Genomic DNA, 16,701 nt, shown 5'->3' with positions numbered 1-16,701 from the left:
CACAAGTGCTGAACAAGCATTTACTACAGGTCAAAAAGGGAAAGGCAAATCTCAGCCAAAGAGTTCAAATCAGAATTCAGGTGATGGTGGTTCATCTCAGGATACCAAGAAAGGTGATGGACAGCCCAAGAAGAAGGGCAAATGCCATTACTGTAAGAAGCCAGGTCACTACATCACAGAGTGTAGAAAGAGGATTGCCAAAGAGAAGGCAAAGGAATCTGGGATGTCTGTAAATGATGCCTCTAAAGCTCCTCCGGAGACTGCTTCTTTTGTTGAGGACAGGGATTACTGTTTCTACACATGCAGCTATGATGCCTCTTGGTCTTCACAGGCACTCAGTGTGACAGAGCATGCATGTACTTGGTATTTTGATAGTGGTGCTTCAAAGCATATCACATCTCGCAGGGATTTGTTTTGTCATGTAGGCCCTGCCCCTGTTGGCAAAACTGTTCAGTGTGCCAATAATGCTTCATATCCAGTTCGTGGCATTGGGGAGGTTCAGCTCACAGCCATTGATGGCTCTATTCTTCGCCTTACAGATGCCTTATATGTACCAGGGATAAAGAAGAATTTGTTGTCCATTTCTTCTTTAGCACACTGTGGTATGCAAGTCCACTTTGATGATGACAAATGCATGGTCAGAGACAAAGCTAATGCTTTGACCTTGATGCTTACTGGTACATTATGTCATGGACTTTATCAGTTGGATGCATTTCAGCCAGTGGATCAGTCTGCTTATAATGCATTCACTCTTACTCCAGCTATGGTTGATGCGGAGTTATGGCATGCTCGCATGGGGCCTGTAAATTTTGGTAGTCTTATGCTTAAGCAGCGACATAACATGTTCACAGACCTACCTCTTATGGAGAAGCCTCCAGATCACATATGTGAAGGATGTATTTTGGAAAACACTGTGATCTTTGTGGTCCCATGATGCAGACGAAGTCATTAGGAGATTGCTTCTATTTTGCTACATTTATTGATGACTTCTCTTGTATATGCTGGGTCTATCCGTTGACACAGAAATCACAGGTATATGATGCATTCTTGGCCTTTGTAGCACTTGCTGAAACAGAGTCAGGATGCAAGGTTAATACTCTCCGTTCTGACCGAGGGGAGAAATATATGTCACACGTGTTGAATTCCTTTCTTGAGAGTAGAGGTATCAAACATCAGTATACTACTCCTTATACTCCACAGCAGAATGGGGTTGCAGAAAGGAAGAATCGGTCACTCATGGAGATGGCCAGATGTATGTTAAAGACAAAGAAGCTACCACATATCTTTTGGGTGGAAGCTGTAATGTGTGCTTGTCATATTTTGAATCGATGTCCCACAAAGGCATTGGTTTCGATTACTCCTTTTGAGGCTTGGCATGGCCGCAAGCCTTCGGTATCACATTTTCGTACTTTTTGGTATCTTGCATATGCACACATACCCAAAGAGTTGAGGAGGAAGTTGGATGATAAAGCCACAAAATGCATTTTTATTGGGTATAGCCGTGAGAGCAAGGGCTACCGGTTATATGACCCACTATCCAAGAAGATATTCACTAGTCGGGATGTGATTTTTGATGAAAAATCAGAAATATCCATGGCTGGTTATGATGTAAATCAGGCTGAAAATGATGTGTTTGAAGGTCTACTACCTATGGAGTTTCATTCCATAGTTGGTGATCCAACCCATGAGGGTACAGGACAGCCAGCCAATCATGAAGGTGGTGCAGAAATTCAGCAGCAAACTGAGCCAGAAGTTGAGCCAAATATGGGGCAGCAGGCACCACAGGTCAGACACACACCTAGATGGTATTCGAGGACATTACAGGACAGCCATCTAGAGGGTCCTCTTGCTGGTCGTACTCGTAGTAGGGAGACACGGACCAATGAGCATGCACACATCATAGATTTGAATATGGTTATGGCAGCCAGTTTACAGGACGATGATGAGCCTGATTCATTTGTGGATGCACGAGACAATGTGCATTGGAATAAAGCCATGCAGGATGAGCTTGATTCTATTAAAAGGAATCAAACATGGGATCTGGTTGATCTGCCCAGAGGCAAGAAAGCCATTGGTACTAAGTGGGTCTATAAGTTGAAAAGACATGGAGATGAATCCATTGACAGGTACAAAACCCGTCTAGTTGCAAAGAGCTATGCACAAAAGAAGGGCATTGATTATGAGGAGACATTTGCTCCTACATCCCGTATGTCGACACTTAGGTGTGTCATTGCATTGGCTGCACATCGTGGTTGGGTTGTTCACCAGTTGGACATCAAGACTGCTTTCCTACTTGGGGACCTCGAGGAGGAAGTTTATGTATATCAGCCCATAGGTTTTGCAGAACATGGTCATGAAGGGAAAGTATGCACTCTGAAAAAGGCCTTGTATGGTTTGAAACAAGCTCCACGAGCTTGGTATGCAAAGATAGATGCTTTCCTGCTCACTCAAGGCTTTGTGAACAGTCCATCAGAAGCCACTTTGTATGTAAAGAAAGAAGAGAAAGATCTGCTGATCATCAGTCTTTATGTAGATGATCTTTTGCTCATGGGATCAAATGATGACAAAATTGCAGCTTTTAAAGAGATACTGCAACAGACATTTGCCATGTCTGATTTGGGACTCGTACACTACTATTTGGGCATACAGTTTGTGCAGGATAACAGAGGCATTGGGTTGTTGCAATCTCGGTATGTTGCCAAACTTCTGGAGAAGTTCAAATTTCAGGATTGCAAGCCTATCAGCACTCCTATGGAGCCTGGGATGAAACTGTCACTACAAGATGACAGTATTTTATTTGATGCCACTACATATGCTCAGGCTGTTGGGTGCCTTATTTACTTGTGTACTACACGGCCAGATATTCAGTATGCCGTATCTCAGTTGAGCAGATTCATGCACAGCCCACGATTGTCACATTGGCAAGCTGTGAAGCGTGTATTCCGATATTTGCAGGGTACCTTGTCTCTTGGATTGCTTTATCCTGAGGGGGGTGACATGCAGTTATATGCTTACAGTGATTCAGATTGGGCTGGTGATTTTGATACCAGACATTCCACTAGTGGAAATTGTTTCTTTCTTGGCTCTTCATGTATTTCTTGGCTAAGCAAGAAATAGACCACAGTGGCCACTTCGTCTTGTGAGGCAGAGTACAGAGCAGCCTACACTACTACCGTTGAGTGTGTCTGGCTGCGTCGTCTCATGACTGATATGGATATTTCAGTGGAGGAGCCCACACCTATCTATACAGATAGTCAGAGTGCCATTGCTGTGGCCAGGAATCCTATGTTTCATGTTCGCACGAAACACATTGAGATTCACTATCATTTTGTTCGGGAGAGACACTAGGTAGGTGATATCAGTCTGATCTACTGTCCTACAGATCACAATGTGGCAGACATCTTCACCAAGGCATTACCACGTCCAAAATTCGAAGCATTCCGCACTGCTTTGAATTTGTTTCCTTTTGGTGGATGATGTACAGTGATCACATATCACTCCAGGGGGGTTTGTTGGGTTTTATGCTATGTATGCACCCAGAGGAGTGCTAGTGATCATCAGTAGATTACTGGGGCACTTTTTACTTCAATTAGTGGAGGTTTTTTCCCCCAGTTTTAGCTTAGTTTCACTTATAATAGTTTATAAGTGATTTGGTCCACCTGGCACACTTTATGGCCGGACCATGTGAACACATCTATTAGGTCACTTCTTTATGTGGCTATTGTACTTCACTTTTATCACTACTGAATACAAGAGCAGTCGTGTTCCTCTCTCTGCTTCTCACGTTTCTTGCTGAAGTACCCTCCAAACCCTAACCCTAACAGCTGAGCTCCTCTCTCTCTCTCTCTCTCTCTCTCTCTCTCTCTCTCTCTCTCTCTCTATATATATATATATATATATATATATATATATATATATATATATATATATATATATATATATATATATATATATATATTGGATGGATGGGATTGATCCATCCATTGTATAGATCAATCCATCAGTCCATCAACGGATCGATCAATCAATCCACACACATACAATATATCTAGAAACCAAAAAGTGCATCACTTTGATAAAGTAGCTTACCACATATCTTCTGGCCCCAAAGGCTCTTCTTTTAGAAAGGCCTCTAAACAACTGTAGAGGGATACAGCCTCTTGCCGTGGTTTTTTTATTGAAAAACCTGCCCTAAACACTTCAGATACGACCTCTAATTGTTTTGCATCATACTGCTCCAGTGCATTCTCTGACCAGTCCACAGCAATGTGGATTCGAGTGTTCATCCTGGCAGAGCTAAAAACAGCAGGAAGAGGCTTATCCCATTCTAAGAGCACATCTTTCCCTGTGAACCTCTCTTCTGCAAGCCAAAACTGAAACAGCTGGTGGGGATCTTGTTTCAACCCACTGGATAAATCAGGGGTCCCATCAGGCAGGTTACTATCCATAGAAGCCCCCGTGTTGACAGCAGGCCGGTCATTCTCAAACATTTCCCTATCTTCATCCAAGTGCTTGGTGGTCCCATTTGCCTGCTGCCTGACTTTCTCTGCTTGCTCTAGTGGTAATGAAAGTGGAGCCTTGATCAACGGTCGTAAGAGGTTTTCCAATATACGCAGCAAATCTGCTCCCGAGCGAAGGCCTTCATCGGGAATGCATGCAATCAAAGGAGATCCGAAATTCTTGGCCTGCTTTTTAAGGATGGCATCTCTGCATACGAAGGAAAACTTATATCGGAAAAATGCTCAACTTCATGCCAAAATGGACGCTGGAAAATATGCAAAGAAGGCAAACCTTTGGACAAAAAGGCACCAAAAGAGGCTACTTACTCTTCCAAACGCCGGTTCATAAAGACCAGCAATGGTGCCTTCTCTGATGTCTTAGGAAGCCTGTGTGCTGTTATGTGGTCATCGTCACGGACAGGACTCAGCCAATCCACATGATCTTCAAGTATCCGAAACTGACGATAATTGTATGGCTGAAAAAAAAAACATCCGACCGGGTGTAAGAATACAGCTCCTAACTAAAATGGGGTAGCTCTCTCTTCATTTCTCTCTCTCATATGTCATTTTGGCCTTTTGAAGACGTTAATACAACTTTCTTTCTTACTTACTCTCTCTCTCTACAGAGCCACTGAGTTATGCAGAGCTCGACGCCCCAGACCCCATGGCCCTCGCCCACGGCCACACCACCACAGGAGGATCCGGGCCATCATCTCCGGACCTTCTCGCGCCAGCTCAGTTTTACCACATTGAGCACCATGTCACAGTGGCCCATGAGGGATGTATTAGGGTGATATGAGAGCTCTCTACTCATGTACCTAGATCAGATTTTATAGTTCTAGATTTTTGTTATCTTTCTTTATTACTATTTTGTACCCAAGATGATGTACCTCATGGATATGATGTAACCTTTTGTTCTCATAGGTCATTTTGGCCTTTTGAAGACATTAATACAACTCTCTCTCTCTCTCTCTCTCTCTCTCTCTCTCTCACACACACACACACACACACGCACACAAATCACATGCGCACACATGTGAAATCTACCTTAACATTTCAATTGATCTTTAAATTGATATACAATACTATAAAAAAGCCAAAAGATTATATGCTTTATTGATTAATTCATATGTTATAATTTATTGTAAATAGTCGATCCCTTTATTAATACAAAAATAAGATAGATAAAGAATTAGTTTCTATTTTATTTTTTCATTAAAAAATGAAAAATATACGCTTTTAATTAAATAAGTTGTTAATACTTTACCATTGTTATTGTTATTATTTATAGTTTTTTAAATGAAAGGCACTTATATACAAGAGTCAACAATAATAAATTATTTGATATTCTATAATTACTTTTGAAATATTTACATCTTTTGAATTGAAGGCAAGTTATTGAGAATCCTTATCTTGTTTGCTGCTGTTAACTCTTCAAAGAGAGAGAGAGAGAGAGAGAGAGAGAGAGAGAGAGAGAGAGAGATTATAACATTTACTAGAAACCCAAAGGGTATATGAGACCAAAAAGATGTTACATGCAATTCATCTGTAAACTAGATGTCAAGACAACATGAAAAGAAAAAGAGCAAAGTCTATGTACTACGTGCGTCCCTGTGTATACAATTTAGTGAGCAGAAACAATGTCTCTGTGAGAGAGAGAGAGAGAGAGAGGTCTTTTTTAAATGCAGTCTCTAAGCCCCCCCCCCCCTTCCCCCCCCCAAAAAAAAAAAGCATTACTTAGATCTTCTTTTTTTTCCAAGACATCACTTAGATCTACTTTTTACAAAGGCAGTCCAAAAACACACAAGCATGCGGCAAATGCTGCCTGAAAATGGGCACATACCTCAGTTAACAGAAGTCTCTCATCAGCTCGCAAATTGCAAGCCTTGCTAATAGCTATAATCAGATCTTTGCATCTTCCTTGCTTTGGAACCGTAACTGTATAAGGCGTGGGAGCTGCACTTCCATCAGTGCTGAACACCTTCACAGTCAATGTCCGAGTTGTGGTTGAGGGCAGTGGCAAAGAAAGATACATAAATGGGTCAAATGTTATCGACACCTTGCTACACACTGGGCATACAAGGGTAGATTTATACTGCCCCTGTTGGAGGATATCCCCAAAAAAAAAAAAAAAAAACAGGCACCATTAGTTTACTTCACTTCTCAAGCTTGATGAGCACATAACCCTTATGTACATTAAACTTGACTTAGATAGCAAAAAGCCGAAACATTAGAAATTTAATAGAAAGTTCAGCCAGCCTTTGCCCAAATGGCAATCGTACCACGCTGCCCAGGAGGCAAAGTGAATTTGGACCTCGATGTGTGCGTGCGGGGTGTGTGTGTGTGTGTGTGTGTGTGTGTGTGTGTGTGTGTGTGTGTGTGTGTACAAACACATGTATGTATGTATGTATATCTATGTATATGCGTACATATATGTGTGTATGTATGTATGTATATGGAGCACGCGCGCGCGCGCGTGTGTGTGTGTGTGTGCATGCATGTACAAACACATATGTATGGATGTATGTATGTATATGTATATGCATACATAGATGTACGTGTGTATGTATGTATGTATGCAGAGTGTGTGTGTGTGTGTAGATACACACAAACACACACACTTTTTTTTTTGTCTTGAAAGGTAGATTGATATCATAAGCTCAGTCATTGTTCATGCAAGTAGCCGTTAAAATTCTTGTACAACCACCCAGGTGCCTGAGAATCAAGGCACAGTGGTTTTAATATTCTCCTTGACAAAAAGGACAATTAAGACCTTGGTTTCTCTTTTTTCTCCTTGAATAGGGCAAGAAGTGACACTCCAGAAACCTTCACCACTTTAAACCTGACCCCAGGAATATCACCAACAGCATGACCCTTTCGTCCGAATCCTGCAATCAGGACTTCATCATTTGCTTCAATATAATTTAAGCAACCATCGTTTGGCACAAATGCAGCTATCTTCTTTCCATTCTTGAGCTGCACCCTTGCACATTTTCAGATAGCAGAGTTGGGCTGCTTGGCCGCAATACTGATTTTCTCCAAGACTATGCCTTTGGCATGAGAAGAGCCCGCAAACGGCTTCTTCCATTTCATTCCCAAGGTTTCTCTTCTTGTAGGCCTTATCAACCCACAGTTGTGCCCCCCTGTGGTTCATCAGCTTATGCCCAGCTCCCATACGTGTTTTCCCCATTGCTGCTGGCAGAGAGCGAGCTTGAGCCCTGACCACAGGTGAGGAAAACCCTAACTCTGGATGCAAAGACCTTCGGGAGCGAAAGAGATCTCTCTCTTTTTTTGTGAAACCGCTTCATTAAGGAGTGTATGGTACATTCATAGCTGTCCCAAGTTGGGACAGCTACTACTCATATATCAGAAACAGTGGAAAAACACTTCCATCTGTTGAGAGGAAAGATCTCCGAGATCAAAAGAATCTCGGAGTGAAAGGTAAAGAGACCTCCTAAAAAAAGGAAAGTATATGATCTCCTCATGACTAAAAATGAGCTGATTTCGTGCATGCTAGATCGTCCACAAAGCCCAGTATCTGATCTAAGAAAGGAAAAGACTGTAATCCAACAAAGGAGAAGAAAGGGGGCTGAACATCCAAAAGAATTTCCCAAAGATGATGTTGGGAAATTGCAATCTCAAGTGTCTTGACAGTCTGTCCAAGAGAGCATGAGAAGAGGGGCATCCCATACCAAATGAATAATTGTGTCTCGATGATGAGAACACCAGGTAGGTGCAATGTTTCTCTTGGCTAAGAAGGTGCCAACTAGGAATGCACCCACAATGCATCTCCATAAGAAAAGTCTATATATATATACCTAGATGAATCCAGGAACATGCCCAAATTCACCTTTTAGGAACGTGCATGTTATACACTCATGGTAGTCAACCCACAAGACTATATAACTATCAACTCCATTATGCATAGTATGGACTAGATACTACGACATCCCCACTAACGTCATCAGTGTAGTGGGTGTAGAACTCTGTATCAAGATAAGCTCTCACACACGCACTCCACACACACACACACACACACACACACACACACACACATAAGAGCATATATTCACACAAAGCCCTTCGTACTGAGTTTCTGTCAAACCTCCGGAGATGCAGGGCAGACTCAGCCATAATGAAGTCTAGTACTAAGGTAAGTAGCAAATAGAAAGAATTAGTTCAGCAAATAAGTAGTTGATAGGGCAAATGCACTACTAAAGATAGAAAGAATTAGCACAAAATTTGCTTTTCCAAACTACAGTCAAAGAGACCTTCCACCATCGAAGAGGTTTGTTTACATGCCACAACTAATTTGCATGCGATTGTATCCAAGGTAAAGGGAGCAAACTTTTATAGGCTCTAGCTACCGTGAGGTGATGAAAAGAAAAAGGAGAGTAACTTGGAAGTTGCCTGTCAAATTTCCAGTCTCTTAATCTTTCCTCATCCTCAAGTGGAGGCACCGGCTGAAAATCTTGCAATATAGAGCTTATTTCATGCCATACATGCTTGTGATGCATACCCAGATTATATCTTCTGATAGCCTGTGGAAAGGAGAATACATTGCCTTGATCATCAACAACATCATCAACTAAGCCTACACCAAAGTTGGAGAGGTAGTATGCTTTTATCGGTTGTAATGCAACCAAAGAATGTTGAAAGGCTCTATTCCAATGAATACTTTCTTTTCACAAGGAATTGCCTCTATCTAGAGGTCTGTCTGACCAAGAAAGATGACAAAGAAGCATTTGCCAGTCATGTATAAGCTTAGTGGAATAAGGGCAATTCACAATCCAACCTTTAAATTTTCCAAATATGACATCATGGTGAGAAACTATCCAATCCCCAAAAGCTTTTGTTTTCATAGTCACAATCAAATGTGCCAGCATTAAAGTCCAAGGTTGCTTTTGATAAAGGAATTCAAGAAGTAAAGTTGCCTTTCTTGCAATGACATGGTAGCGAATATTGAGAATCAGGCCTCTGTGCATTTTGGGAGTGCATACAAGTTCTTTTTTGAGCAATCCGATAGCCTTTCTATCTGTTTTTGTCTACCATAAACATTCTAAAGCTTTGGACATGAAACTCTCAGTATCCTTATTTGACCAAGGTATAAAAGGGAAGTGGAACTGAACATAAGCCATGATGATGGATTGGACAATATGCAGCCATACATGTAGCGGCCATGTCGATAGTTTCCAATACTCAATCTTATGATTCAAGTTTTCAACTTATCTATGACCCATTGTCTTTCTTGCTTGAGAGACACTTTCCATCCGATAGGATATCCAAGATGCCGTACAATTTGATGCGGAGGTAATATGAAACCTGGCCAAAGAACGAAATGCTAGTCAAATTCTTTAAGAGGCAATAGCTTGGACTTAACCTTCAATCCAACAACTAGTCCATATAGCTTCAAAGCATTCATGATTGCATTGACATCATGTTGTGTGTTTCTAGGAAAAAAGAAGAAATTATCTGCATAAGCTTGACTAACAAATTGGCTAGCTCCTATGATGTCAATACCATGTGGCTTCCCTTCTACAATCAAATTATCCATATACAAGAGCAATGGATGAGTGGCAATCGCATGAAGCAAGGCACTCAATGGACATCCCAACAACTGTGGTGTGCATGGTGAGCAAGAGAGAAGCTGTTTGCCACGCGACCTAGCCTGGGAGTTTTTCTGCCCGCGACAAAGCCTATTTGGAGGTTTCCAATTTCCTGACCCAGCGTGACCCTTGTAATTAGGGTTTCTGCACTTTCGCCCCCCCTGCAAATCTATTGTCCTCGTGACCTACCTTCACTCTACGCCTTCTCTAGCCCTGTGTGTGTGTGTGTGTGTGTGTGTGTGTGTGTGTACGAGTTAGCAGCCATCTACTACATGCATACATCCTATTCCCCTTCCTGCCTTACCCTCAATAAAAGCATACAGGCTTCTTCAGCCTCCCCCATGGATTCACCAACATGCTAATTCTCTGTGGCATATAAGGCAGCCCCTCTCATGGTGGCGGAAGAATCTCCGGATGTTGTGGAAGTGTAAAATGCCATTGAAACAAAGACTTTTTCTTTGGAGATGTTTGACAGGCACATTGTCAGTGGGGGTCACACTTGCTAAACGCCACATTGCACCTTCCACATGTCTAAGATGTCAGGCTCCCTCAGAAACTGTTCTTCATATGCTTTGGCACTGCCCTTGTTCCAAGATCCTCCTCAGGAGAATTTCAGATTTTCTTCGGCTCCGTTTCCCGAGTCACAGATTTGGGAAACATTTCTGGCTTTTTGGCAGATTTATGCGGTCCTTGTCCCAATACTCACTGTTTCTCTCTTGGGTGAGATATTGGGCTCTTTGGACAATTTGGAGTGAGCATAATTTGGCATACTTGGGTCGGCAGAATCATCAGTCATATGAATCCTTCCGAGCCTCATTGCGGCAATCCTTATATGATGCCTGCCATGAGGGTGATATGGATGCTTCTTGCTTAGAGCTTTTCTCTTTATGTTTCTGACATTTGGGATGCTCTCCATTTCGGAGACTTCCCATCTTGTAAATTTATGAGCATATAAATATACTGCACTGGATATTACTATAAAAAAAAAAGTGTGTGTACGAGTTGTGTTACAAACAAAAAAAAGTGTGTACAAGCAATTTTCAAAAGCTTGCATGCGGAAAGGCAGAAACATAAAATAGTGTGTGTTAAGAAATTTGATGGCACATGGACATCCAAAAAAATGGAGCTTGCAACTGAATGTGTCAATCATTATCAACACATATTTCACAATTCATCTCGGGTGGATTTTGATGTCCTTGATGCTCGAATTTTTTTCTTAAATTGTGTGTACTCCATTGTTAACAATGAATCTACTTTGAGGCATGATCTCCCCTTCATTGAAGAAGAGCTGACACGTGCATTATATGTTATGGGACGTTGGAAGTCACCTGGTTGGGATGGTCTGACAGTTGAATTCTTTGTTGCTTTTTGGGATGCGCTTAACCTTCCCATTTTGAAGATGATTAATGTTACATGGGAAATAGGATATCTACCTGATTCTTGGAAAGAAGACCTTGTCACTTTGGTTCCTAAAAAAGCATTAGGACAATCCTTTGATGATTGGAGACCAATCCTTTGATGATTGGAGACCAATCACATTGATGCCAATTACCAAAATGCTCACAAATCGTATTGGTGGTTTGCTTTTCCATGGTTTGCATCCACAACAATATGGTTTTGTTCCTAGAAGACAAATTATGGATAATATTGTCAATGTATATCTGCAGATGGAATATGCCAAATATACTTCTCGAGATGTTCTTGTTATGCAAGCGGATGTAACTGAATCTTTTGACACAATTCAATGGGATTACATAGCTGAGGTCATGGCTGCAATGGGCTTTGGTTGTAAAATGTTTTTTGGCTAATAGAGATAGTACTGCCCAGTGTGTTTTTGGTCATGATCTTTCATCGAAGTGGACTCTGGAAAAATTTGAGCGTCAAGGATGCCCTCTTAGTGCATTGCTCTATGCGATTGCTACGCATCCACTTTTGATGTATATGGATCTTTTAACTGCACATGAGTAATTACATGGTTTGCGATTACCCAATGGTTCACATTTTCTGGCTCAAGCCTATGCATATGATTCTTTGTTCATACCTGAAAATGATCCAAATGATCTCATGTGCATCATGAAAACTTTGGAATTGTTTGGTAAAGCAACTGGACTTCATATCAACTTTTCTAAGTCCAAACTGCTTCCGTTGACAACCTGTGACCGACATGCACTGCTATGGTCAGGGCAAATTATTCCAACAGACCACCTGGTTAGCTCTTTGGCCATGCGACGATAGCACTTGTCTTCGGTGTGGCCGAGCTTTTTGCAATAAGTACACTTGACAAGTTTGCCATTTTTGTCTTCACCCCTTGATGTCGTGTAGAATGCCTTGGTAGAGTTGAGGTCGAAGGTGTCGCGGTGAAGATCATCAACTAGAGCAAATGTCTATGTATTTTTCATGTTTTTCTAAGCTATTAAGTAACACGGCTTTCTTGTCATCATCATCAGGTGGAACACCAAGTTTCGTGATTTGTTGGACAAGCAGAGTGAGTGCTTCTAAATGCTCTTTAAGATTTTTAGAAGGAAATTTCAGACTATAGAACTTTTGCTTAAGAAAAAGCTTGGAATTTGTGGTTTTTGTACCAAAGACGCTTTGCAAATAGTCCCATACCTCCTTGGGTGTTTTATCGAGGTCGATGAGATGCATTAGAGATTTATCGATGCCGAGGCAATCATTGCCAGAGCTTGGTCGCCTCGATCCGTCCAAGTGATGACCTCCCAATAACCCCCGGAGCCTTCAGGTTTGAGATCATTCGCCTTGACCATCTTCCATAGCTTGTCTCACATAAGAGCAAGATGCATCCATTTCTGCCAGCCTGGAAAGTCACTTCCGGAGAATTTCTCAATTACAACAATGAGAGACGAATACTTGGATTCCATGTTTGTTGGCTGTATTCGCAACAAGAGGATAACTTTTCAGCTACTGTGATTACTGAAAATCAAGGTTTCAGCACATTAGGTTGCAGCTATAGAAGGCCATGGAGTATGGGACAGACGGGTCAAAAAGGCGAGTCAAGTCAAGGTAGTGGCTGGGTGAACAAGCACACAGTCATGAGATGAAGGCCTAGAGGTGCAAGCAGGTTTGGAGGTCGTGTGAAGAGGGGTGTAAAAGAGACAGGTCAGTGCACACAGAGACCCTAGGCAGTGCAACACGCAAGCAGAGTTGATCGTGCATAGGCAACAAATCTAGAGAAGAAACCAAGGTTGGTGGCACTAAAAACAGCTCACATATGCAGCAAGCTTGGGCAGCATTGGTGCCGCAAGTGGCTACTTAGGTCTGGACAACGAGCTGGCTACGCTCTGCACATAGGTATGGGTGGCATAGCAATAGGAAGCGATGCCCAAAGTGCTGGCGAAGAGGGGCAGTTGACGGAAGCCATGGTTGGGCGACAAAGGGCAATGAGCGCTGATGCTGCAAGCGGAAGAGAGTAGCAAGCCGTCACCACGTAGAGCTCGTAAGAGCAGGGTGCTGAACTGTTGATGCTCTAAGACCACTGTTGGCTATGGCGGGTGGAGAGCTTAGACTGCCATTGCCATGGCTACACACAGAGAGAGAAAGAGACAAAGAGAAACTCGAGCTAGACTCAAACAACGAGACTAGATGATTAACGATGTTGAATGAGTACAATGGAAGAGAGCACACCTCTATATAGGTGTGTAATGACACATCAGCATACAAAGGCTTGGATGGGAAGTGTGACACACCGTACCGGAAGCTCACCATTTTAATCGAACCGAGGCTGGTCAAGACCTCAACTGACCTTGCTACGCGAGACGTCCTCCGTTGACTCTCCGTCAGCTGTTGCAACTTTATCAGCTAGGTCTCCTCGACCTTAATCACATGACGGTCAAAACGCTTTCCCAGCATTCTTGACAGAAAACAGTCATTTAAAAACAAGCCATAAATACAGTTTCTATAACGAACTCTCGTCTTCCCACCACAATAATCAACATTACTTAATCCACATTCATTTCATATAAATTCCCATTCTCATTCAATCACATCATTTTCCATCTCATCACTTCTTTCCTCAATTATCCTCATCAGATCTCATCCACTCGCATTTACCCATATCAATCAGCAAGATCAACCAACAGATCCATATAAAAGAGCCATGGACTCATCTGTTGAGGACCAGCAAGGTCAATCAACCAGATCCATGCCCGGTTTCAGAAAACAACTCTTACTCCTTGTTCCAATATCTTCCACGACGCACGTGTGGGTATCTTCGGCGACCCAGAGCCCGAGCACCGTATGGTCAGCACCCTCTAAGATCCTTCGCACGTCACCTAGCACTTCACTCATAGGCCGCTTCCTTGGTCCCTCATCCATCGTACCGGAAGCTCACCATTTGAATCGAACCGAGGCTGGTCAAGACCTCAGTCGACCTTACTATGTGAAACGTCCTCCATCCACGACCTCATTCACAAGATGGTCAAAATGCTTTCCCAGCATTTTTTGTGCGCCTTCCCCTATCTCTACTTGACTATTGCCTGCTATCGGCTGTCTTCCCCTGCCTTGACTTTACTCTTCTCCCTTCATTCTGCTCCACCCCTCGTTTTCTTCTATTGTGTCTGTTTAACTTCTCATTGCCCTCTTTCTCCTTTCCCCTACTCTCTCTCTCTCTCTCTCTCTCTCTCTCTCTCTCTCTCTATATGTTTGGGATTTTTCCTCTTTTTTTGTACAAGTCTCTCTGATATGGATTCAATTGTGTCTAGGCGACAAATCATGGACAATATTGCAAATGCCTATTTAGGCATTGAATATGCTAAATATACGAATCAAGATGTACTCATGATGCAAATAGATATTGAAAAGGCTTTTGACAGTGTTCAATGGCAATTCATAGCTCCAGTGATGATGGACAAAATGGGTTTTGGTCCAAAAATGAGAAATATCATATACTGGTTGTATGAGCAAGACACAGCCCAAAGTGTTATTGAAAATGAACTCTGCTCCTTGCAAGCTTGAAATCTTTTTTTTTTTTTCGTGAAATGGTGTTTTATATTATATGTAAAAAATGTACATCAGCCACATGACTCACACAAAACCTATGGCCCCAAAAAAACCCCCACAAAAGATCCTCTAAAGGATCATGACCATGCAAACCTGTACACTAATAAGAAAGCCTCCTAGCCAAATAAGCATCCTAGATAAAAGCATCAAAGATGAGCCAGCCGAGCCGTCGTAGACCATAACGAAATAACATCTGCACCCAGTAGCTGAGCTGAGAGAAGAGAAGAAAACTGCCAAAGCAGCAAACCGCGGATACGTAGAATGTGCCCATGTATTCCAGACAAGGAATCAAAGATGAACCCATTCCGTGTAGTCCAAATATGCCAAAGTCCTGTCCATCTAAGGAAATGGAATATCACAAGGTGACTGTCCGAAGTAATGACCTGAGTATCCACTGATGAGCCGAAACAGTAGACCTCTCTACTGCCTCCCAAACACGAGAGACAAAAGACCAAATCTGACGGGCCACTGGACAACTCATGAACAAATGCATAACTGTTTCAGTGCATGTCGTGCAGAAGAAGCAAGAGGCCAACGTAATTTTACGACGGTTGAGCTGATCCCGTGTAGGTAACCCTCCCACCAACATCCTCCAAATGAAAACCTTACCTTGGTAAGGGAGTTTAGACTACCAACCACGCATAAGAGTTTTCTGCCACCATGATTTAGACTTGTGCAATCCCCACACCTTATTGGCCTTGGCTGAAACCCAATCTTTCTCTGATACGAGCTTATGATAGACCTGGTTAGCTGAAAGTGATATCCAGTCACTAGATTTACATAGTACCCAATCAAGCCAAGGCTAATCTGCAGATGGCCGAGACAATGGAGTAAAAGGCTCAACTGCATGCATGATGTCAACCCATAGTGGCTGAAATGTCCGAGGAACCCTAAAGTGCTGCCGAATACGACGAAACGAATATGGCCTGTCACGACCAGGTATCACAGCATCTCGGATTCTAACCAAGCCTAACCTGACCATGCGGTTGAGTCGTATGCGTGAAGCATCTTTGTCTGGCCAAACAATGACACGCGACTCCACAAATGTTTCGAACTGCAAAGAGTTCAAAAGTAGTCTTTCATGACCAGGATCCCACCGAGCCAATAGTAGAACTTCATGCCAAGAAAGTAGAATATGCGATAAAATGTGAGATGAGCGAATATGGACAGGATGAGCCGCATTCACAATGTCCCACCATGAAGCCTGCACACGTGTCCGTCCATGTGACAATCCCTCCAACTCAATCAAGTCACGAGCCATGAATACCCAAGGCTGCTCCTGCAAACACATATCCTGAAAAAGCGCCCACCTACGCGCCACCATATGCAAGCGGACATCCAGTAAAGTAGCCCCACCCATTCTTTTGGGCGTCGTAATGTGATTCCAAGCTATCCATGTTTGACCCATAATATTTCCTTGCCTCTTCCACAGCATAAACCGAATGGGAGCAACCAAACGGAGAAGAGATTTGTGCATCCAAGGTAGCAAAGGCAAAAAATAGGAAATCATGCTAAGCATAATAACCTGAGCTACCTTAACCCTCACGTGCATAGGCCACCCTTGAGCTTTCCAATACACA

At 42.5% G+C, this 16,701-nt stretch overlaps 1 protein-coding gene and 1 pseudogene across 4 annotated transcripts in view; both read right to left on the bottom strand.

The window, feature by feature from the left end:
* LOC147608014 (ubiquitin carboxyl-terminal hydrolase 5-like) overlaps positions 1 to 16,701 on the bottom strand; it is a 64,343-nt gene that overhangs the window by 11,739 nt on the left and 35,903 nt on the right. For all 3 annotated transcript variants that reach the window (XM_086789842.1, XM_086789844.1, XM_086789843.1), the window contains 3 exons: positions 6,343 to 6,600; positions 4,827 to 4,975; positions 4,090 to 4,707 (listed from right to left, as the gene is read on the bottom strand). In XM_086789842.1, coding sequence (XP_086645968.1) covers positions 4,090 to 4,707; positions 4,827 to 4,975; positions 6,343 to 6,600 — 1,025 coding nt within the window. The remainder of the gene's footprint in view (positions 1 to 4,089; positions 4,708 to 4,826; positions 4,976 to 6,342; positions 6,601 to 16,701) is intronic.
* LOC147608015 (small ribosomal subunit protein uS12 pseudogene) lies at positions 7,126 to 7,802 on the bottom strand (annotated as a pseudogene). The gene has a single exon (XR_015264588.1). The product of XR_015264588.1 is annotated as a small ribosomal subunit protein uS12 pseudogene (transcript).

This window comes from Cibotium barometz, chromosome 54 (assembly GCF_041138505.1).
Source record: "Cibotium barometz isolate CiBa-2024 chromosome 54, ASM4113850v1, whole genome shotgun sequence".
In the NCBI taxonomy this organism is placed as follows: Eukaryota; Viridiplantae; Streptophyta; class Polypodiopsida; order Cyatheales; family Cibotiaceae; genus Cibotium; species Cibotium barometz.
This window is presented reverse-complemented; position numbering and strand designations above follow the sequence as displayed.